Genomic DNA, 24,836 nt, shown 5'->3' with positions numbered 1-24,836 from the left:
TCTAAGCAGGGTCTAGCCTACCAGCATATACCAAAGAGATTGCTTCAAGAATGGGCATGTGCCCTGAGCCAGGCCAGTGAGATTCAACTCAATCTAGAACAAGCCCTGGACTGTTATTACTTGGACCAATAAATCCACCATCCTTTATTTATCAAGCCAGCTGAGTTGGTTTTCCTGTCACTCGTCACCAAGTGATCACTCTGTATCTTAAGATTTGCTTGTATAAAATCTCTGTCTGGGAGATTTGTCTCCTCTGTGTGTTTTACATTTATTGAGTGTCAACTTTACATTAGGTACATCTACAAGTCGATCCTGGAGTTGGGCTTGCTCCGAGACGGCGAGACTGGATCAGTGAATGGTCAGAGCTGCGATCTTGCAGACAAAGGGGAACTTTCGGCTGCAGGTGTTATCATTCCATGACCTCAGAGCTGTGATGGGAAAAAGCAGAGACTCTGCGTGAAGGTCCATCCATCACAGTAAAAGTCACCCCGCCATCCCACCAGAGTAAAAGTCCTCTCCCGTAGGCCTGGTGTCTCCACTGGCATTCCTTTCTTGCAGATGCTTAGTGAGGCTGCTGTCCAGCCTTACTCTCTCATAAGGCTAGTGTTGACTTGTCACTGTGGAGGAACAGGACAAGCCTCACCCAGAGGCTTCGCCCAGCTCTGGCTCCCAGGATAGCAAGTCGCTGTTCCATGCCTCCCTCCCGCAATCAGAAAAAGAAAAAGGAGCAAAGTAGGAATGGCAGCAGTTCAGCACTTGCTTCTGGAGTAGATATAGGTTTGAAACCCAGCTCCATATCTGCTTGCTGGACAAACTTGAATAAATCACTTAACTTCTCTGAGTCCTGATTTCTTCATCTGCAAAATGGAAATATTAATAGTTTTTACTTCTTAAGGTTGGCGTGAGCAGTGACGTTGTTGTTCACGATGATGGCGGTGATTGCTGATACCACATGCAAACCATTGCAGTCACTTTATGTCTCTTATCTTCTTTTTCCTTCACATCAACCCTGTGAGTTGTGTCATTAGCCCCATTTTGCAGAAGAAGAATCTGAGGCACCAAGAGGTTAAGGCACTTACTTTGGGCTACACAGTTCATAAGTGGTTGAGCTGGGGTTCAGGCAAGGACATTCAGCTCCAGAGTCCATGCTTTTACCACTGTGCTGTATCAACTATATCACCTTCAATGCTCAGAACAGCCCTGTGGGTAGCAACGATTATTAAACCCATTTTACAGAAGAGAAAAGGGAATCTCAGAGAGAATAAGTAATTGCCTGCAAGGGCACAGAACTAGAAGGCAACAGGGCCAGTACTTGTACCCATCTGGGTACTCTTTTCACTACTACACCTGGGCGCTCCTCCAGGCATCCCTTCGTTCTAATGTCCAGGAGCACAAGCCACCTCTGGTGCATTGGTGAGATGACATAAAAGCACCATCCTTTGGTCTCTATACAAGTTTCTTTTTTTCATGCTTCTATCTCTAATGTCTTTTCATCCAAATCACAGTTTGCATGTCAACAACGCACCATTAAACATTGTTTAAACTGGGCATATACCCTGAGAAAACCATAATTCAAAAAGAGTCATGTACCAAAATGTTCATTGCAGCTCTATTTACAATAGCCCGGAGATGGAAACAACCTAAGTGTCCATCATCGGATGAATGGATAAAGAAGATGTGGCACATATATACAATGGAATATTACTCAGCCATAAAAAGAAACGAAATTGAGCTATTTGTAATGAGGCGGACGGACCTAGAGTCTGTCATACAGAGTGAAGTAAGTCAGAAAGAAAAAGACAAATACCGTATGCTAACACATATATGTGGAATTTAAGAAAAAAAAATGTCATGAAGAACCTAGGGGTAAGACAGGAATAAAGACACAGACCTACTAGAGAATGGACTTGAGGATATGGGGAGGGGGAAGGGTAAGCTGTGACAAAGCGAGAGAGAGTCATGGACATATATACACGACCAAGCGTAAGGTAGATAGCTAGTGGGAAGCAGCTGCATAGCACAGGGAGATCAGCTCTGTGCTTTGTGACCGCCTGGAGGGGTGGGATAGGGAGGGTGGGAGGGAGGGAGACACAAGAGGGAAGAGATATGGGAACATATGCATATGTATAACTGATTCACTTTGTTATAAAGCAGAAACTAACACACCATTGTAAAGCAATTATACTCTAATAAAGATGTAAAAAAAAAAAGCTAAAAAAAAAGAAAAAAACAAACAAAAAATGCATCCACCATAGGGAACTGCCACGCCCCTAACACCCCCCCTCCCCCCAGTGACCTCTGGTCACTCTCCAAGGTGTTGAATAATTCACAGTTTCCTGGCTACCCCTGGCACCTCCCCAGCACCCCTGCAAGAGCCCTGGTCTCGAGGGCACCCACCGCTGGTGGGTCGGTACCATATTTGCACGCAATCCTCCTCTTCTGGGTCCGCGTGGATGCCATCGTCCGGCTGGCTCCCATCCCAGTAGCTATAGTCATAGGATGAGCCGTCTGTCCATTCAAACTGCCCTTCCTGGGGGGTTGCACCCAGAGGAAAGGAAGCAAGCCAAGGAGAGAAAGGTCAGGCATTTGAGCCAGCTCCAGCTTGGGGTAACATTCTAATACCTCCATATCTAACAGTGCAGAAGCCCTCACTTTTATCTGATATACTATTATTAACCACCATTACTGAAACTGAGCAGGACCCTACAGGGCCCTCCCAGGTACAAAAGCCCCTCCATGTTCCCTGCCTCTTGTTTGCAGAAAAGCTATAGTCTCCCAGACCTTCCCTGAGTCACAAAAAGGCAGGCTCAAACAGTTAAAGATTAGGACAATAGAGTCACAGAATCTTTAGTTCCTTCCTGAAAGATATAGATCACAGTGTCCTATGCACATTCCGGAGTTGTTTTGCAGATATTATGACTGCCGCCAGAGGGAAAAAGCTAACTGCCTGACCAGACTGTAGCCATGACATAAGCTGCTCCACCTAGAGCAGTACTGAATCTATGGCTAGCTCAGTGCCAAGAACTGGCCTCAAGGAAGTGAGAACAAACTGACCCTGGAGTTGAAGATTATGCTTAAAACAATCAAGATGATGCTGATCCAACCACCGCATGACCAGTTTCGAGGTGACTGTCGGAGCTGGCTGTGCTGTTCTGCTCGTAGCCCCCCTGCCTGTGCACCCCTGAAACTCCCCTTTAAAACCTTTGTCTCCTAACCAGCAACCGGGAGATGGTTTGGGGGATGCGAGTCCGTCATCTCCCCAGGTTGCCGGCTTCTGGAATAAAGCATCTTTCTCGTTCTACCAACCCTGTCTCTCGAACATTGTCTTTTGAGCAATAAACAGCCAAACTTGAGTGTGGTTCTGGCTCCGGCTGGTAACATTACAAGCTGCCGTTTGTTGAGGGCTTATTATGTACCATGCCAGGTGTGCTTTACTCATTTTATCCTCACCATCCTGCAAGGCAGGCGTTGTCATCTCCATTTTACAGACGAGAAAACTGAGACTCAGATTAGTCTACCCAAATCCACACAGTTACTAAAGCATTAGTGCTAGGATTCAAACCCAGGTCTATCTGACTTCAGTACTCAAGACCCTAACTACCATATTAAAAAGAAAATGTTTTTTACCAGTGGGTGGGAGTCACCCTTCATCTCTTTTCTTTCTGTCGAAATAGTGTGTATTTTTCTTGCCTGTTGTGGAACTAGTCTGTCCAATTACAAGAAAAGTCTTGCTGGGAATTTGACAGGTGTTGCAATAAATGTGCAAATTAACTATGGAAAGAACTACTTCTTTGCAATGTCCTGGAACAAAAGTCATTTCTCCATTTATTCAAGTTTTTAGAGAAGTGTCTCCCAAAGCACTGATGATTTTGGAGGCCATGTCATATAATGGAAACTGCATGCTCCTTCTGGGAGAGACTAGAGCCTGGGACTCCAGCTCCATCCACTTCCTAGCTCTGCAATCTGGACAAGTTACTTAACTTCTCTGAGCCTCAGTTTCCACAACTATAAAATAGAGCTAATATTTCCCTCAGAGAATTATTGAGAGAAGTGAATGAATTAAAAGCATTAAGAGACTTAGCTAGTGCCTGGCATTCCGTGCCTAGGATTGAAAACTATAAAAAGAAGTCCTGGGCTTCCCTGGTGGCGCAGTGGTTGAGAGTCCGCCTGCCGATGCAGGGGACACGGGTTCGTGCCCCGGTCCAGGAAGATCCCACATGCCGCGGAGCGGCTGGACCCGTGGGCCATGGCCGCTGAGCCTGCGCGTCCAGAGCCTGTGCTCCGTGGCAGTGGAGGCCACAGTAGTGACAGGCCCGCGTACCGCAAACAACAAACAAACAAAAAAAACAAGTCCTTTTACTGTATCATTTGTTATTATTATTCTCAGGTCTTGTTATACAAGTTCCTTAACTCTAAGTATATTCATAAGCCAATTTTAAAGTTACTATTATAATGGGACATTTTGGTTTTTTAATGTTACAACTTCTATACAAGTATTTGCCAGATGAATTCTATTGATTTTTTGAAATATCTATACTGAGTTTGGCCACTATTGATACTTCTGCTACTTCTTTTTTTTTAAAATATTTGTTTATTTGGCTGCACCAGGTCTTAGTTATGGCAGGCAGGATCTTCGTTGCGGCATGCAGGATCTTTAGTTGTGGCATGCAGAATCTTTTAGCTGCGGCATGCAGGCTTTTAGTTGCAGCATACATGCGGGATCTAGTTCCCTGACCAGGGATCGAAACCCAGGCCCCCTGCATTGGGAGCGTGGAGTCTTAGCCACTGGACCACCAGGGAAGTCCCACTTCTGCTACTTTGACAGCAACTTCAACCACCCTTAATGAGCTCTCACAGTGTGCCGAGCACAGGCTAAGTCCTTTACGTACCTTGGCCCATTGACTTTTTACAACCAGGCACTATTAATTATTGTCATCCCATTTTACAGCTGAGGAAACTGAAGCTCAGAGACACACACACACACAGACACACACACACACACACACACACACACACACAAAAGTCCCAGTAACCTACCATTCAGTAAGTGGCAGAACAGGAGCTGGAACTGGAACCCTATCTGAGGCAGGGCTGGAGGCATACATGCAGGAGAGATGCTCAGGATACAACTTGTCCATGGAAAGTGTGGAGACCAAATCTCCAGGTGGAGTGTGCCGTGATATTGCCAGGTATGAGATCTGGCCCAAGCCAGCCTCTTTGGCCTTATTCTCCACCGTTATTCCACTCACCCCTGCGCCACTCTGCATCCCAGGCACACTAGTCTTTAATGTCCTTGAGTGTGCCGTGATGTCTCCCACCTCAGGACCTTTGCCCATGCTGTGCCCTCTACCTGGAATGCTCTTCCTCTGGCTGATTCCTATTTATCCACTAGACGTTAGCTTAGGACCAGCTGAGGGAGCATGGCTGACTGAAAGCCCCTTGGACCCAGCACTGCATTCACAGTGAGACTGTGCTTCCTCCATGCTGTTCCCAGTTAGTGACTTAGGATGTCAGGGGTATTAGTGCTGGCTTCCTCCTGCCCAAGGTGGGACTCCTGGAATGGGCATCCTTTGCCTGGGGACACCCCACTGGCTGAGCTAAGACTTTCCAGGGTGAGCTGTGATCTAAGGCTCTCCCCACTCAGTCGTTCCCTCTGCCTCTTCTTTGACAGGGTTCAGACCCACATCATGGCCTGAAGGTCTTCTCTGCCTCTTCAACCCTCCCGTCTTTTTTCCTTCGCCAATGTTTTCCCTCAAAAGCCTCTTACCCATCCAATCATGTTTTTGTGTCTGCTTTTTGGAGAACCCAAACCTAAACAGAGGCCGTCCCTGGCCATCCAATATGTTCCCATAATACCCTCTTTCAAAACGATTATCATATTCTAACTGGGGCATCATCGTGTCTGATCTCTCTGTGTGCTGGGCACATAGCAGTGACCTGGCACCCAGGTTCCATGTGAAAGGTTGATTAAATCAAAATGGAATCTTGGCTGGAACTTCCAAAAGGTCAGCACTTCCTCACCTGCCTGTGATCATGAAGCCCTGTCCAGATGTCAGCTGGTATCCCAGGAACACAGCTGTTCACGAGGTCATACACAAAGACATTCTCCTCCCAACTGCAAAGGTAAGAAACCCGGTAGCCTGTTACTCGTCGCCTCTTGCCATAGGACTGAGTTGAAAATGGACAGAAGTCTTTGTTAGCCCTCCCAGACCAAAGTAAATAGAGGATGTGATGCGGTCCTGCTTTCTCTTTTTCCTTTTTTAACTAAGGCACCCATATGTGTTGTCCTCTCAGGGGCATCTCTGGATTTGGTCCAAAGCAGGACTCAGCACACACTGTTACTCATCCTAGAAATGTAAAAACACTAGCAAACAAGGTGGATTATATTGAAGACACAAAGAAAGGAGCTGACTTTGCATTGTACACATCAAATAACGAACATCTCCACTGGATGTTTTTGGTCTTTCTCAAAAGCCCTCCTTACGGCGCCAGTCCTTACATAGCCTCCTCTCTCCTAATCCTTTCTCACAGAACATCTTCAAAATCTTTTGTTTTGCTGGAAAATTCAGCTTGAGGCATGAACCTGCATAGACGACTGAGCAAAACCAAATCCTGCAATTATCAGTCCACCCTCTTCAGCAGGTATCTTAGGCCATTCAGGCTGCTACAATAAAATACCACATACTGGCTGGCTTATGAACTACAGGAATTTATTTCTCACAGTTCTGGAGGCTGGGAAATGAAAAATCAGGGTGCCAGCATGGTCAGGTGAGGGCCCCTTCTGGGTGCAGACTTCTTGCTGTGCCCCCATATGGCAGAAGGGGGCAGGGGAGCTCTGTGGGGCCTCTTTTATAAGGGCACTAACCTTATTCATCAGGGCTTCACCCTCAGAACTTAAGCATTTCCCCAAGGCCCCATCTCCTAATACCATCACATTGGGCATTAGGATTTCAACATATGAATCTTGGGGGGCACACAAACATTCAAACCATAGCAGAAGGCATTGGTGTCTTCTTGGGGGATTCTCACCTCCTATTTTAAAGAGTTTATAAAGTAATTCACCCAACAAAAGAAATTGATGGAGGACCCTGGAGGCAGTCTGCTGCCAAAAACAACAGAGAAATAGGGATGGATGAATGGATAGATAAGACAGATAGATAGATAGGAACACAGCGATTTTTTTCTTCAGGTCATTAAAATGTTTCTTGAGCACTGATTTCATGCCAGGTACCATGCCGAATGTTTTATATACATGAACTCATTTCACCCTCACCTCAAGCAGGCACAGCAGCAGATGCTACAGGTTACCTGCCTCACGGTCATTCCTAATCCTTTTGCCCGTTGCCTACAACCAAATTTAGGAAGGCCAGATTTCACTTTCTCAGCCTCCTTTGCAGCTAACATTGGCCATCTGACCAAGTTCAGCCAATTAGATGTATGGGGGAATTGGTAGAGGACGTCTTGGAAACATTCTCCTCCCCTATAAATGGAGAGTGGTGTGTGGAAAAGGTCCCAGTTTCCACCACTGCCTCCCTTCCTGGGGTTGTAGCTGTGTGTGGACATGATACTTGGAGCTGCTGCATTGGAGGCCCTGGGCGGGGGGGGGGGGGGCCAAGGTAACCACTCACCTAGTGCCCCAATATCCATGAACCTGGGGAATGTCATTTGCAGAGATGAGAAGGGTGGGCAAGGGATGTGACAGAAAACGAACAACTAACAGGCACAGTTCACTCAAGCAGCTCACAGACCCAGAGGGACAGATCCCACTGGACAAGGGATTCCACATTTTTGGCTTCCACATGACACTAAAAGGTGAACATTGGTGTGTTGAAGAAGTCATTACGTAGTAATAATAATCAGCCCCAGACTTAACAAACACCTAACCAATAACTCACTTCAAAACAGGACTATGGGGCTTCCCTGGTGGCGCAGTGGTTGAGAGTCCGCCTGCTGATGCAGGGGACCCGGGTTCGTGCCCCGGTCCGGGAAGATCCCACATGCCGCGGATGAGCCATGGCCTCTGAGCCTGTGCGTCCGGAGCCTGTGCTCCTCAACGGGAGAGGCCACAACAGTGAGAGGCCCGCGTACCGCAAACAAAACAAAACAAAACAAAACAAAACAAAACAAAAAACAGGACTATGTTGAGGTACCCTTTACAACGGTGTATATCTGCTCCCATTGGCGGCTTCTAAATCTGGGGTCTCCAACCCCCGGGCCGTGGACTAGTAGCAGTCCGCTGCCTGTTAGGAACCGGGCCGCACAGCAGCAGGTGAGCGGCGGGCCAGTGAGCAAAGCTTCATCAGCCGCTTCCCATCGCCCGCATTACCGCCCCAACCATCACCCCTGCAACCCCCACCCTGGTCCGCGGAAAAATTGTCTTCCACGAAACTGGTCCCTGGTGCCAAAAAGGTTGGAGACTGCTGTTCTAAATGACCGCTCTCTACAGGCTGCCACCTTGTCTAGAACACCCACCAATAGATTTCCTTTTGCTTGAGACGCTGGTGGCAAGTCAAAGCACACATAGCTACTCTCCTTAATTTTGTGTTTGTGGAAGACATTCTTAATCCATCCCAGAAACACTCAGAATTCTGGCTCTCAGAATCCTTCTCAACACAGTGCTCTAGGCAGTCACATGCTGGGCATTGCTAAACAAATATTGTTATGAACTGAATGTTAGTTCCCTGCCCCCACAATTCATATGTCGAAATCCTAACCCCTAATGTGATGGTGTTAGGAGGTGGGGGCCCTTGGGGGTGATTAGTTCATGAAAGTGGAGTCCCTTATAAAAGAGGCCCCAGAGAGATCCCTTCCCGCTTCTGCCATGTGAGGACACAGCACGAAGATGACCATCTGTAAGCCAGGGAGTGAGCCCTCACCAGAACCTGACCATGACGGAGCCTGATCTTGGACTCCAGCCTCTAGAACGGTGAGAAATGGATTTCTATTGTCTATCAGCCGCCCAGTCTGTGATATTTTTGTTATAGCAGCCTAAATGGACGAAGACAGATATTATTAGGGGCAATGGAAAGGAAACAGGGCGGGTGAGTCAAGGCTTACTTGCCCTCCGAAAGATGATCTGACGTGCGTACGCTAAGTAAGCACTGACGTGCGTACGCTAAGTAAGCAGTGACCTCTTACGAGACACTCGTAATTATAATTAATAAAAATAATAACAGCTCCCACCACGGAGCATTGAGTTACCCGAGCACTTGTGTAAGAACTTCAGATCCATTTTTATCTCCTCTAAAGCCCCTCAACCTTAAAGTCAGTGTGACTACTTCTGTTTCCCAGCTGAGGACTCTGGCTCAGAGAGTTTATGGGACTTGGGCGAGGTCGCCCAGGTGGGAAGTGGTGGAGTGGGGACTAGCTTAGGGCTGACTGACTCTAATGCCCTCAATCAATGCACATAACATTGCACAGGTTTCTTCCTTTAGAACATCTGCTGCCCCCATTCCCTAAGCTTCCCAAGCCTTCAAGATCTTGATCCGGGACTAGTTCTTCCAGAAAACCTTCCGTGAGCACCCTCTATCCAGTTCTTGCCCACCTGTAGCACAAAGTTTCCATGCTCCCCAGGGCAGGCTGGTTGGTTTAGTTTTCTATTTCTGATGGGCTGGTCTCCCCAAAGAGAGAGACCCACACGGACCCACACGACGCCTTTTTTCTATTTGACATCTTATCTCACACCATCACCAGGCTCTATTCAGCGCCGATGTTCTAAGGCAGTGTGTTCTGTCTAATACCAGAGTGGTAGATTTCTGGGGACAAAGTGCTCTCCAGTGCAATGGGTCTTTGCCATTGGTCCTACCCAGTGAGGCACTGGCATCCCCAAGTGCCCCTCTCATGCGCAGTTTGGGGTGTCCTACAGCAACTGCTGAACACGCGCGGTGAGCGGTCATCTGGGGGAGTGGCTGCCCAGCCCTGTTAACACTAGTGCCGTCTTTGTTCAGCAGCACCTGCTCAGGAAACTATTTCAATATTTTGTTGCATTTTCCCCATATCTGTTCAAAATAACTGGGACATAGAAAGGCCCAAGGTGCTACTGCAAGTAGTAAGCAGAGATCAAATGAACTTAATTCAATTCAAATGTCACTTGAAGCAAAGATGGAAATTATTAGGTAAGCTGAAAGTATGAAAACCTTAAACTTTAATCAGTTGCTCCATGAACATAAGTTGATAGCGTGCTTAATTATGAAGGAAAAGAACAAAATTACAAAGCATGAAAAAATGCCAGAATTAGAAAATTGGATTGTGTCTCAAAGACAAGATGTAGGGCTTCCCTGGTGGCGCAGTGGTTGAGAGTCCGCCTGCCGATGCAGGGGACACGGGTTCGTGCCCCGGCCTGGGAAGATCCCACATGCCGCGCAGCGGCTGGGCCCGTGAGCCATGGCCTCTGAGCCTGCGCGTCCGGAGCCTGTGCTCCGCAACAGGAGAGGCCACAACAGTGAGAAGCCCGCGTACCGTTAAAAAAAAAAAAAAAAAAAAATTCAAAAGACAAGATGTAATTAGAGATTTTATAATATCGTCTGGCTTTATGGGAACTGAACTTATAACAGAAGAATGCGTTGTGCAAATTCAACTTTTCTACATGTCTTTGGGAAAGTATTATATACCAAAGTGGAAAACTACCTGTATAAGAGAGGAAATGCTGGTATAACATTTGGGAAACGTTAGTATAAGAGAGAAAAAGAGGGATGTCAGGACTTGAGAAGAGAGGAAGGAGGTAAGTTTAGGCAGAAAGGAACAGGATCTGGGTCAGGGGCTGTTGGAAAACCCCTGAATTTGCCTGGAATCCTTTCTAATGCCTATTAAACCAAGGGATAGATTACAAGCACCATGAGGCAGGCTGAGCCGTCCTTCCTGCGGACTGGCCAAAGGGAAATCTTCATTTGGAATCACTTTTAAATTTACTGTTTATTACATAAATTTCATTTTCCTCTATAGGTTGGTTATTTTTGAGAACTTATTTTATCCATCTTTATAAATGCCAGTCACGTGCTGTGCTCTGTATCACAGGGGATTTGACCCCCGAAGATTGCCTTTCCCAGGCTTCCATGTCAGCTGCCCTCCCTGTGATGGGAGGCACTGATGGGAAGGATGGGAGGGAGAGAGAAGCCAGGGTATTTCTTTCCCTCTCTGCCTGGGGAGGTGCTGGCAGGGGCTGCCTGCCTTCTGTGGCTCTAGCTCCCATAGGACTGGCCCGCCCTCCAGTTAGGGGTGGAGTTGGCTTCCTGCTAGTGTGGATCTCTAGGTACACTACTGCTTCTTTAAGTTCTCAGAGTCCATCACTTGTGTATGTATGAAAGTCTCTCTGTGTTAAATGTTTGTAGTGCTTCCTGTTTTCCTGGTCAGACCCTGACTACCTCACTATATTCTTCAGCACCACCAAGGATGCAGTAGGTGCTCAATAAATCTGCTGGATGAGTTGATGCAAGGATTCAAGACTTCTCTGGAAACTAAGATTGAGGACCCCTTCCCCACTCTTAACAAAACTCAGTGACTGTAAAGCATAAAGAACCAACCGTCATTGTAATTTCAAGTCTCTGAGATTCTTGAAAAATGAGGTAAGATTGTAAATTTGTAGTTTAGTGGCAATGGAACACATTACACCTGGCTTCAAAGAACTCACGAATCAGCAAGGAAGACAGATGTGAAAAGAAGTCACTAAAGTGATGAAGAAAGTGCTCCTGAGAGGTGGGTGGTGAGTGCAGTCAGGTGCCATCGAGTCAGGGGTGACTTCGGTGGAAAGATGGCAGAACTGAGTCTGGAAGGTTAAGGAAGTGTCTCCCTGGAGGAGAAGATAGGGATGGGAATTCCCAGTGGAGGGAACAGAATGTGCAAAGTATGCAGGCGTAAATGGGTTGGACCACTTTGGAGAACTTCGAGATGGTGAGCATGGCTGGGGCTTAGGAGGCATGGAGGAACACTGAAGGAGGCCTTGGTGGGTGGGCTATGGAACCCAACTGCTCACGTTCAAATCCCAGCTCCACCACTTTATAGCAAGTTGCCTTCTTGGAGCCTTGTAGGGCGCGGCTGGATAGCCATTGCGCATGCGCTAAGTATGCCGCTAGGGCTCATGCATCTAATATGCTAATCAGGTTTTGAAGCAGTGGCCTATCCAAAGTCCGGCTTGCGAAATGCGATAACCATACGGACGAATCAGGGACTTACACGAGTCCTTAAGCCCTTATATAAGCAGACAGGCTCTAGCGTACGGGGTCTTCCTTCCATCCGCCCGAAACCAAGCTGTACTCCAATAAAGTGTGATGCGAGAAGAATCTAGCGTGTGGTGATTCGTCATTCTGCTGGTCAGAAGCGGCTCGCCGCGGAGCCTCAGGTTCCGTATCTGTGAAATGAGGATACTTACCTAGAATGGTTTGAGGGAACTTGATGCTTATAAACTCTTAGCAAATAAATATCAGTTATTATGTCTTACGTTATGTTCTTTACATACATATTATGTGAGTTATATCATAGGGTCAAACCCCCTGTGATACAGAACAGGGCACAGCACAAGATCGGCACTTATAAAAATGGACCTTCCAGCCTGCTGTTTGCTACCCTTGCTAAATGCTTTGTCCTCTACTGCCAAGGCCAGTTTCAATGAGAAATTGGGCTGAATAAAAGCTGCAATTACCAAAGAGAAACGCCAGTGGGACACAGCATTCTTCACACCCCTTTCCAGAGGGGCTGTTTGGTTGGGCTACAGAGGACAGAGGAGTCCACTCACCTGTGGATGGAGGCCAGTTTGGCGGACTTCCTGCCGATGGAGAACTCAGAGCAGTAGAAGTCAGCCTCAGCCCAGGTCTTATTGAGAGGGAAAAATCTATAGCAGTGGCCTTTGAACTCCATCCAGAACAGTGGGCACAGGGAAGCCTGGGGCAGCTCTGGCATGGCTGGGGGCAGAGAGAATACGGATTGGGAAGAAGATTGGCCATGCAAACGTTGATGCTACAGCTTATGACATCTTTGTAAGAATGAAACTAAAAAGTGTCGCCTTATGATTAACGCATACCTAAAGTTTACAAAATAATAAAAGTAATATGTGCTCATTATAGAATCCTTGGAAAACGTTACTAAATTAGAGTGTTTTTCTTCTTGTCATGTTGAATGCAAAGATTTTTTTAAAAATGCAATTGTGATTTTATTGACCATACACCCCTGTCAGTATTCTGATTTCTAGAAATTAAGAGTATAAGCATTTCCCCTCATGTCATTATAAATTTTTGTAAACATTGTTTCAAATAGCTCTTTAAGATTCCCTAGTGGCCCCCCTAGAGTTTATTTAATCATTCCCCAATTTTGGGATAATCAGATTGTTTTCTCTTTTTAAAAAACAATTAGAAATAATCCCGAGATGAAAAGCCTTGCGCATAAAGCTTTTCAGCATTTCTGATGAGTTTCTGGGGATAGATTTTTTTATTTTTTTTTATTTTTTTTTATTTTTTTATTTTTTTATTTTTTTATTTTTTTTTTTATTTTTGGCTGTGTTGGGTCTTCGTTTCTGTGCGAGGGCTTTCTCCAGTTGCGGAGAGCGGAGGCCACTCTTCATCGCGGTGCGCGGGCCTCTCACTGACACGGCCTCTCCCGTTGTGGAGCACAGGCTCCAGACGCGCAGGCTCAGTAGTTGTGGCTCACGGGCTTAGTTGCTCCGCGGCATGTGGGATCTTCCCAGACCAGGGATCGAACCCGTGTCCCCTGCACTGGCAGGCAGATTCTTAACCACTGCGCCACCAGGGAAGCCCTGGGGATAGATTTTTAAGGCTTTGATACAATTTGCTAAATTGCCTCCTGAAAGCAATTTATCCTCCCACGGTGATGTCTGAGAGTGCCCATCTCACAGCGCCCTTGCCTGCGCTGAGTGTTACGACTTTAATGGCAATCTTTGCAAATTTTATAAGCCAAAAAATGGCATCTTATTTCAATCTGCACTTCTGGGCTGTCTGGCCAAGGTGTATATTTCCCTACTGTAGTCAAGACTACTTATATCTTTAGCCCGTGGAACTACTGGGGTTCAGGATGTGTTCTTAATTCTGAAAAGGGACAAACAAAAACCCCATGTTTGAGACACTAAAGTTCTCCAAAGTCTCAGCCCCTCTGGAGGCCCCTTAGCATATACTTTTTTTGGAAACCACGATTGAAGATGACTGACTGGGGGAGAAAGGCATGCTGAGAACCTGCCTGGAACTCAGTTGGGTGGCTCATCTGTGAAAGCAGGCACCGGGCAGTGGTGAACTTGTTAGACTGGGATCCAGAAGCCCGGGTCCCAGCTCCAGCTCTGCACCTGACATGCCATGTGATGCTGGCACATTCCTTCCCTTCTCAGCTGTCCGACTAGAAGATCTTTGGGGTCCCTTTTGTGATGCCCAGGGGTGTGAAATCTTGCCTTCAAAGCCACTGTAATAGCTGGCTGGGCTCATGAATAAGGAAGTAGTGGACCACCTTTACTGAGCATTTATGACGTGTCAAGCACGTAGAGGGAAACTGAGACTTAGACAGGTTAAGTGACTTGCCCAAGATCATCCTGCCGGTAGTAGGCAGAGTAGGGATTTGAACCCAGGCCTCCTGACACCAAAGTCTTTGATTTTAAAATCCACATGATACTTCATCATGGGAAACCAATAGGGCTGAGCATGGTTCATTGTGTGTTAGCCCCTACTTCATCAGGTTGCTAGGCCAACTAATTGGGTCAAAGAAAGTCACCGAGTGCTTGGCATGTACGGATGCTGCATAACAGTATGATTATCAACGGTTAGCTCAGGGTTTCATCACTGAGGTTAATGGGCTTCAGGGGTCCAGCGAATCCCTCGAAATTAAATGCAAAATCAAAAGTTTGTATGCATGTATGGGCACACACACGCATCTATATGAATTTTTCTGGGGAAGGAACGGGACAGTTGCTTTAGTCACTAGGGCTATGCTGGGACTTCCCTGGTGGTCCAGTGGTTGAGAATCCGCCTTCCAATGCAGGGGATGAGGGTTTGATCCCTGGTCGGGGAACAAAGATCCCACATGCCGCGGGGCAACTAAGCCCGCGTGCCACAACGAAAGATTCCGCGTGCCGCAATGAAGATCCCACGTACCGCAGCTAAGACCCGAGGCAGCCAAATAAATAAATAGATAGAATTTACTTTAAATAAATAAATAAAGCTTTTAAAGAAAAACAGAGCTATGCTAAGCAGGCAGCTTCCATCTGGGCTACCCGTCCCTGATGAGAGCCATTGGGCTTTCCTGTTTGATCAGAACCAGCCCTTCCCCCATCCTAGGCAGCTGCGCTGGTCAGTCCTGCCTTGTCCTACCTCTCCCCACCAGTCCCGGCCAACCGTCTTTCAGTGTGTGCCAGTACCCAAACTGGAGCCAGCTGATTCAGAATTTGCTCTCTTAACCCTCCCTTACATGGCAAAGGGAGAGAACTCTTGCTTATGGAGTTAGGGGGCTCAGGACCTCGGCCCTTCCCTGCCCCTCCCCGGACTTCAGTCTCCTCCTTCCTCAGTTGAGAGCATTGGTCTAGGAGGACATTGCCTCGATGCTGAGAGGGCTGAAGGACCCCTTGTGATGCTGGGCATTGCTGAGCTCCCTGTGGGGACTTTTGCCCATTCCTTCCACACAAAGAGATTCGGCTGAATCATTCCCAGGGGTCTGTTTTGGAGCAGTGCCCCCTTTGCATGGATGAGAAGCAGAAAATCATTTCCATCTGCTTTCCACCCATCACTTGTAACCCAGGACACTCATTGGTGAGAAAGTGGCCACGTGTGTCAGGTGTTGGCTGGAACAGTTAGCCCAAGAGTATACTTGCTGGTGCTAAACCACTTTCCCCACTCTCGCCCATCCTATAACTATTTTGCACCCTAACTATTCATATTAGAGATGGAAGTAGGGGATGTAACCACCCCAGTTTGCCCAGGACTGTCCCAGTTCTAAATCTGAAAGTGCCACATCCCAGGCCCCCCTAAGTCGATCACCCTGGAGCACTGGTTTTCAACCAGGGGTGATTTTGATTCTCGGCGGACATTAAACAATGCCTAGAGACATTCTTGGTTGCCAAAAGTAGAAGTGGTGGTGCTATTAGCATCCAATGGGTAGAAGCCAGAAATGCTGCTAAACATCCTACAATGACCAGGACAGCCCCGCAGCAAAGGGTTTTCTAACCCCAAATGTCAATAGAATCCTCGTCCTAGATGGAAGGCAGAACTCCAAAATGTAAAATAACCCCACAGGGCAGCAACACAAAACATCACAGCAAACGTCCACATTTCTCAGCCTATCTGTAGTTTCTTTAACAAAAATTAAGCCACACAATCGATTAGAAGTAGAGTTTGCGTTATTTTTCTAATTTTGGAGTTAAAATATATAACTGTTATAAACCCATGGCTTAAAAGCCCCGGGGCATTGCTAGAACACTGTGTTTAAATTTAATGGTACAGACTTCACCAAAGGATGCTGCAGAGGGCAAGTCTTGCATTTCCTCCCTGAGTGTGGGATGAAGCTGACAAACTTCTTCATCGTCTCTCTGACAGAGGGAGGACTGCCCCTCCCCACTTGGCGCATCCTTTCCTGTAAGGTGGGACTCTTCACGGGTCTCCTCTCTGTGAGAGGGTCCGAGTCTCATCACTCCCTCCCCGGTGTGGATGTGAAGCCCGAGCTTCTGTATTAGGGAGGCTGACACCGCACCCAGTGCTCTCCCGCTCATGTGCCCACTGCTTTGGTTTCCATCTCTAACTTTGTTTCCCGCCCCTGGTCGCCCTCCTCACTTTCTTGGAAGCCCAGCTTAATTTTCAAAGGATGTTTGTAAAGTTTATCTGTATTTCTGGATGTCTATAGTGGAGACATTTTCTGTTCTCTAATTTACCATAAGGTCTGATCTGGAAGTTTCCACCCTCGTTGTCCTCTATCTCATTTTCTTTTCCTTCACTTAACAAAAATGAAACTTTTTATTTTCGAATAAATTTAGATTTACAGAAAAGTTGCAAAAATATTATACAGAGTCCCTGAATAACCTTCATCCAGTTTCCCCTGATGTTAACATCCCACAGTACATTTGTCATAACTAAGAAATTAATATGGGTACATACTCTTCAGTAAACTACAGGCTTTATTCAGATTTCACTTCACCAGTTTTTTCTTTTTCTGTTCCCAAGATCCAACCTAGGATACCCCATTACATTTGCTCTACCTTTGTGATTTATTTGATATCAAATATTATAGTATAGCTGTCTTGATTAAAGCTACTGCTTTCTTTCCCCAGAAAAATGCACAGTGTACACACACACACACACACACACACACACACACACACATACACACACACACACACACACACGGCATACGGGATCTTAGTTCCAGACCAGGGATCGAACCCGTGTCCCTGCAGTGGAAGCGTGGAGTCTCAACCACTGGACCACCCGGGAAGTCCCATACACACACAGTTTTGATTAGACAAAACTGACAAGAATTGGCTGGAACTGACCAGAATTGTCTAGCATTGTTGGATATTTGCCCCAAATCATCTTTACCTCCTCTCTTTCCCTCTACGCACATCGAATCAATGTTTAAGTCTTGTTTATTCCATCTCCCAGCACCTTTCCAATTCCTTCCTTTCTTCTTTCCTTCCTGTCTTCCTCCCTCCCTCCCTCCCCCTCCCCTACTTCTGTCTCTGTCTCTTTCCCTTCCACATTCTTCCTCCCCCTGTCGTCTCTCACAGAGACCTCCTCAATTGGCTGTTCTTCCTGCCTTATCTCACCTTCCAAATCCAGAGGGATCCTTCCAACACCCTGATCTCATCTCACCGAAGCCCTCCAGGAGTGCCCATCACCCTCGGGAACAGGGCTCCCACCTGCCCCTGCAGCTTATCCCCTGTAGCTCACAACATGCTCCAGATTTGCTTCAGCTCTTGCCATTTCTCAAAGTGTGTCCAGATCTTTGCAGATACTTCCCTTGGCCTGTCTTCGGCCAATTCGAGTTTCTTCTTTGAGTCTCAGCCACGTGGTGGCTTCTTTAGGGAAGACGAGGTAGGAGCCTCTCTAAGAGCTCCTAGAGCCCCTCATCCCTCCTTTCACACATCCCCGTGAATTCTTGTTCAGTCTGGCCTCCCCCTGCACAAGGTCTGCCGTGATCATCTCTCTCCCCGGTGCCTGGCACATAGTAGGTGTGCAATAACTAGTTTTGAATGAATAAATGCATGCTAGGAAATCAAATGCTGCTTCTTTGGGTCAACTGCCCCTTTTGGGGGACAGTGGTGAGAAGGGTGTGGGCACCGCCCATGTGCCCTGATGCCTCCAACCTGCTGTATCTTGACTCTAGGATGGCGTGCCTGGACTTTTCTAACTCAGCACTGAAGGCAGTTGACTGACTCTGGTTTTCCAGATTACTTAGCACAATGACTGCTGTTTGGAGCAATACCGGCATCACCAGGGAGCTTGTTAGCAATGGAGGATCTCAGCCCCCACCTTCGCGCCCTTCTCCCCACTCCTGGCCCCTTTGATTTTCTCCACTGAGCAAGTGGTGGTTATGGATGCCTGGGGTGAAACATACCAGAAAATGGGGCTGTGACAGGTCACTGCTCAATTACTCCCTTTTCCACCTGGGCAGGCAAAGGCTTCTAATTGGGAGGATCTGGGAGGCAAAAAGGAGCCACTTGCTTGCACTGGGATGATAATGAACTCCACCCTGCCTGGCAACCCCCTACCTCCTTTACCTCTGGGATTTTAGAAACAAGGATTAGATTTAGGACTTTTTTCTTTCTGTTTTTTTAAAAAAATATTTATTTATTTATTTGTCTGTGCTAGGTCTTAGTTGCAGCATGCAGGCTCTTAGTTGCAGCACACAGGATCTAGGTTCCCTAACCAGAGATCGAACCCGGGCCCCCTGCATTGGGAGCGTGGAGTCTTAATCGCTGGACCACCGGGGAAGTCCCTTAAAGGACTTTCATCAACCTGGAACCCAGAGTAGCCTTTGCTAACTTGTGTCTCTCTGGTGAAGAGATCTCTATAGCTTTATAGCTTGACACTCAGGTAGTGATGGTGACATTACAACCAGGGCCAACCCTACTGAGCTTCCGTCTGAGCCAGGTGTTGTGTCAGGTGCTTTGTACATATCAATTCATTTGGTCTTCATACATCCTACAAGGTAGGTACCACGATCATCCCCCTTTATAGATGAAAAAACCAAAGCACAGAAAGGTTGAGTAACTTGCCTGAGGTCACACAGCTACTAAGTGGCAGAGCTGGGTTTTGAAGCCAGGCTGTGTGGCTCCAGACCTAATTTAGAGATTCCTGCTGCATTTAAGCCCATTTCCTTTTGTCTCAATCTTGATGGTCTGGTTCTTCATTCATCCCCTTATTCATTCAACAAGTCTTATTTGAGCACCTACTTGGTCTCAGGTAGTTGGCTATGTGCTGGAGATACTGTGGCACACTACACAGAGGTGACCTCTGACCTCATGGATCTTACACTCTCTGGAGGCTGACATTAAGAAAAATAAGCACAGAAATAAAATGTCATTAATATGCAATTAATATGGATTTATGTCATGCAGGCAAAAACTTGAGGGAGCAGCGCTCAAATTATTTTGGAAACTGGTCATTTGTTTGCCCCTTTTCTCTCCCTAGTTGAACTGGTGGCCACCCCAACCCTGCCTTCAGGGTGTCCACTGGTGATTAAGACAGGACACCAGAGTGAGTCCCCTTCCGGATGGGGAAAATAAAGGTGTTGCCACAGGAGCACCTAAAAGTGGCACAAAACCCAGATTTGGAGATCCAGGAGGCTTCCTGGAGGGGGTGATGTGAGACCCCCCACTGAGAACTGAAGGAGGAGGAAGAGTCAGAGGAAGAGTGTTCCAAGTGGAGGGCACAGCACGTGCAAAGGCCCAGAGGCATGAGAGAGAAGGGAGCATTTGGAGAATTGCAAAAGGTTCAGCCTGGCTGGGAATTTGAGGGAGGGATGAGGCTGGAGGTGACGGAGGGGAGGGGTGGAAGCGGGGGGAGGGATGCACAAAGCTTGTTGCTCTGGAAACCAAGAGGCCAAACTACATGGTATTTTACTTCAATTAGCAGCACCAAAGGCCCCCAAGGTCTCCCAGCTGGGGTGGGAGTCAAAGCCTTTGGAAGCTCTGAGCTTGTTAAGGAAAGAGGACATGCCACCGGAGTTCAGGACTTGTTTCTTTAATCTCTCTCTTTTTAAAAGAATAAATTGTCACCTTCCCACACAATCTGGCTGCTCGCTCCCCTGGCCCCAGTCCAGCTGCCCACAAACACACTACCCTGCCTCCTCCTGCCCAGATCAGCCTTGAGAGCCAGCTGGGAGTGGAGGGGGAGGCTCTGGGGGCCACACTGGCGGCCTCCCCGCCCCGCCGTCACTACTGGGCCCCAGATGTCCCAGGGGGTCGGAAGTGTCTCCCAGTGTCTGGGAAGGTGGCCACTGGGAGGTCTCAGTCACCTTCATTGCCTGCTGTCTCCCTGGTCCACACATCCCACCTCAGTGGGCCCTTCCCTGTGAGCCCTGGCTCTGGGGTGCAGAACTGCTGGTCCCAGGCCTCTCATGCCTCAGCTTTGCTTTCCCTCCTTCCAGGCTGCTTTTGTGGTCACGTGATACAGAGGAGACAGCATTGGGTGACTTTTTATATTGCTCATAACAGTGGCCATTCATTGCATGGTTAATATAACCGTCGAGACCAAACTGGGAGGGGTATCTGTATCATCCCCATGTTATAGGTGCAGAAACTGAGGCTCAAAGATGTTAAGTCACTCACTCCCACAGCTAGCAAGTGGCAGTGTCAGGATGAGATTAAGGTCTGATGGACTTGAAAATTCCTAAGCACTACAGTGCCTCCAGAAAACATCTTTTTCTGGTCTTGGTTTTCTCATTTGGCAAGACAAATCTATTAAACACCCAATTTAACAGCATTATGGACTGAGTGTTTGTGTGTCCCCCTCCAGTTCATATGTTGAAGCCCTACCCCCCAGTGTGATGGTATTTGGAGCTGGGGCCTGCAGGAAATTAGGGTTATATGATGTCATAAGGGTGGACCCCCATGATGGGGTTAGTGCCATTAGGAGAAGAGGAGAGACCAGAGCTCTCCTTTCTGTGGCCATGTGCAAGCCAGGAAAAGAGCTCTCATCAGGAACTGAATTGGTCAACACCTTAATTTTGGAGTTTCCGGGCTTTAGAACTGTGAGAAATAAATTCCTGTGGTTTAAGCCTCCCAGTCTATGGTATTTTGTGATAGAAGCCTGAGCTAACTAAGACCAACATAATTAAGTAATAATTCAGTGTTTCCTGGGTGCTTATTTGGCTTGAGGTCTGTGTCCTCAAGTTGCTTACAGTCTGGAGGGAGGAATGCATAGCACACGTGGCAATGAGTCCTCATATACTAAGGAACATTCTAGAAATACGCAGAGGGCTCTGTGACCATAGAGGAGGGGTAGGGAATGGGTTAGAGTGTCCAGGCGGGGGTACTCTAGGATCTGACTCTATGATACAGACTGGTGGGTGGGGAAGGGTGTACCCTAGGAAGTAGGGACACCAAGTTGCCCAAGCCTCTGTGCTCCAGCCTCAGAGCTTAGACTCTGGAGTTAGATGACTCCAGTTAGAAACTCACCTCTTTGTGCCTCAGTTTCCTCATCTGTAAAATGGGCATGATGATAGTGCCTACTTCACAGGGAAGCCTGAGCCTGGCTTATAGTAGGTGTTCTAGTAAACATGAGATATTACAACAGAAACAGCCTGGGCCCTGGAATAATCCTGGTGCTGAGTGCACAATGCCAGTTCCTTGGAGGGGAGAGGAAGAAGCTATGGAACTTGACTGATTCTCCCTTCCCACCCCTGAAGCCCTGCAGAAGCAGACCCTGAGCATCAAAACGCTTTGCTAGAATTTCCTTTGCTGTGGAAAGTTCTTGGGCTCAGGAGCCATGGAAAGGAAACTTTTCATGGTTATGGTTGAAGAATCATAACAGCAAATATTTATGTAGCGTTTACCAGGTGCCAGGCCCTCTTTTAATCACTGAATATTTGTTAATCCGCGTAACCAAAGTGATCAAAGCCAGGTTCAGAGAAGGGTTTTAGGGAAAGGATCTAGTCTGGCTAAATCCTTCCCAGTCTTTCAGAAGTGTCTAAAGGTTTGTTTCCAAAGCAGATCTAAGGGTATGGCTGGGTTGCACTATTTGCGTATATTTGCATGTTCATGAAAGGTCCAGAGCAGTGGGATGAAGGATGGAATGACCCTGTTCTGTTTTGTACCTAAAGGCTCGGGATGCAGGAGAGGAAGAAGAACCAGGCCCACTTTCAGTAAGGAGGGCTGTGGTTGTGCGCCCACCTTCATGGTCTGCCAACGGCTCACCAAGACCCCAGATAAGGCTTCCCTAGTCACACATCAACACGCACACTCACACACACACACACACACTTGACACACGCACACACACTTAACTCACACGTTCTCTTCTGCACTGAAATCACTTTCCCCTAGCAGATATATCCACTCAGGCTTGAACTGGGCTTTCTGCTGGACTGGATGGATGATGACCATGGCCAGATTATTTGGCCTCTGTAGGCCTCAGTTTCCACAGCTGTATTGTGGAAGGATTGGGCCAAGTGGATTTCCGGGACCCTTCCTTCCAACTCCGATTCTGAGGTCTCCAAAGTTGCTGGGTTGGAAGGGATCTCAGTCTCCACATCTGTAGAGTGGGACTGAGGCATGGGGCTAGATGTCTGGAAGTTCCTTTATGAAGGCATTTTATCACAGCAGAAAACTGTGTCTCCTGGTCAATTCTATCATAACATCAACCACAGTGGCAGAAGTAGTAAGGTAACAAGCCATTTTTCAAGTGCTTTCTATGTGTTAAGTGCTTCACTTGCATGACCTCATTGAAGATTCCCCAAAACGTTTGATGGACACCATTATCATCCTCACTTTCCACAGGAGGAAACCTGAAGCTCAGAGAAAGGTCCCATGGTCACAAGCTAGTGAGAGAGAGAGGACCCCCCATCGCTCCCACTCTCAAACTCAGCCTCAGGACTCTCCTCTTATGCTGGGCAGAGAGGCAAGATCTTGGAACACACAAGTATCTTTCAAGGATATTTTGTGCAACTTCTCTCCTGCTCACCCATTGCACGGATGAGGATACTGAGGCACAAGAGCAAGCAGGCAAAGACACTGTTATGGACTGAATGTTTGTGTGCCCCCCAGATTCCCATGTTGAAGCCCCAACACCCAATGTGATGGTGTTTTCATGGGGTCTTTGGGAGGTGATTAGGGTTAGATGGAGTCATGGGGCCCCCATGATGGGATTAGTGCCCTCGTAAGAAGAGGAAGAGAGACCAGAGCACTCTCTCTCTCCACCATGTGGCTACTTGCAAGCCGGGAAGAGGGCCCTCACCAGGTAACGGATCAGGTGGCATCTTGATCTTGGACTTGTAGCCTCCAGAACTCTTCCTGTTGTTGAAGCCACCCAGTCTGCGGTATTTTGTTATGGCAGCCCGAGCTGACTAATACAGACACTCAGAGAGTTTATGGCAGACCAGAGTCCCTGATGCTTGCCCAAATGAACTGACCACCCTTTATCTCCCATCACTAGGGTTACCAGATTAAAAAAAAAAAAAAGAATTCCCAGTTAAATTTGAATTTCAGATAAACAATAAATAATTTTTAGCATAAGGTATGTCCCATGCAATATTCGAGACACAGTAAAAAATGATTTGTTTATCTGAAATTCAAATTTACCTGGACATCAGGTATTTTATCTTTCAATCTTATCACCCCACTATTTAAATTCCCCTCAACACTGTAACTGCCCAATAACATGGCTTTATGGGGATCTTACAGATGTTTCATTACAGTGTTAGTTTTATTTTAATGGGGATAGAAATAGTATCTCTGCCATAGAGTTATTGTGAGGATTAAATAAATCCATATGTAAAAAGTGTTTAAAACAGTGCCTGGCATATAGTGAGGGCTACAAAAGTATCACTTGTTGTTATTGGTATTATTATTATAGCTTTTAAACCATGTTTGGAAAGAACCCTCCTGGTAGAGGTGACAGGCAAGATCTTCCACCTTGAAGGGACTGAAGGACTCAGGGTTCTTCCTACCCCAGAGTCAGCACCCTAGCCTCCCTATTGCAAGGGTGGAGAAATTGAGCTCATTTGAAGCCCCGCGTCCTCCAAGTGGGACACTGGGAGGCCACATGCCCGAGGCTGATGGATCCCAATCCCTGGGGACACTGAATATCCGCAGAGCTGGGTGTCACTGGGCCAGGCCGCCAGGGAGGTCACTAGAGGGACAACTATGTCCTCCCGTGTGCCCAGCTCCCTGGGAACAGCTGTCACAGCCAAGGTGGGACCGCGGAGCCCAGATACCAAACCCCTAACAAAAATACCATCTTCAGATCTTCCTGTGGCACCAGGCACTTTCCCCAGATGATCTCATCTCCCTTGCACAGTAGCCCCAGAGGGCGCCATTGTGACCACCGTTTTCTGAAGGAAACTGAGGCTCAGAGAGGTTAAGAAACTTGTGCCAGGTCACACAGCTTTTAAGATGCAAAGCTGGGATGTATCACCAGGTCTCTTTGCGTCTGGTCCTAGCACAATGCGCATGAGCTGGAGGGAGCGCAGCTGGAGGGGCTGTCAGGAGGCTCAGCTTGGCCCCCCAGCGTTCCTTGGGTCAGGCAGGCCTGCAGCCCAGGCAGCGAGGCCTCACTGACAGCTCAAGCATTTGCGGGGTGTCCTCCTCTCCTCCCGGCCCTGGCCCCGTGCTCACCTGGGCTGATATTGATGTCCGTTTGCGGAAAGGCCTGTGCGGAGAGGAGGGTCAGGACGGCCGCGGCCCACAGTCCCCACCTCTGCAT

At 47.5% G+C, this 24,836-nt stretch overlaps 1 protein-coding gene across 1 annotated transcript; it reads right to left on the bottom strand.

Moving 5' to 3' along the window:
* Positions 1-348: 348 nt before the first annotated feature.
* On the bottom strand, positions 349-24,836 carry CLEC19A (C-type lectin domain containing 19A). The gene is made up of 5 exons (XM_065893623.1): positions 24,749-24,836; positions 12,728-12,893; positions 6,022-6,115; positions 2,398-2,530; positions 349-428 (listed from the first exon to the last, which is right to left on the bottom strand). The coding sequence occupies exons 1-5, from the start codon at positions 24,834-24,836 to the stop codon at positions 349-351; spliced, it is 561 nt and encodes a 186-aa protein (XP_065749695.1).

Source organism: Phocoena phocoena, chromosome 15 (assembly GCF_963924675.1).
Source record: "Phocoena phocoena chromosome 15, mPhoPho1.1, whole genome shotgun sequence".
NCBI classification, from domain to species: Eukaryota; Metazoa; Chordata; class Mammalia; order Artiodactyla; family Phocoenidae; genus Phocoena; species Phocoena phocoena.
The sequence above is the reverse complement of the archived record's forward strand: the minus strand, read 5'-3'. Positions and strand labels throughout refer to the sequence as shown.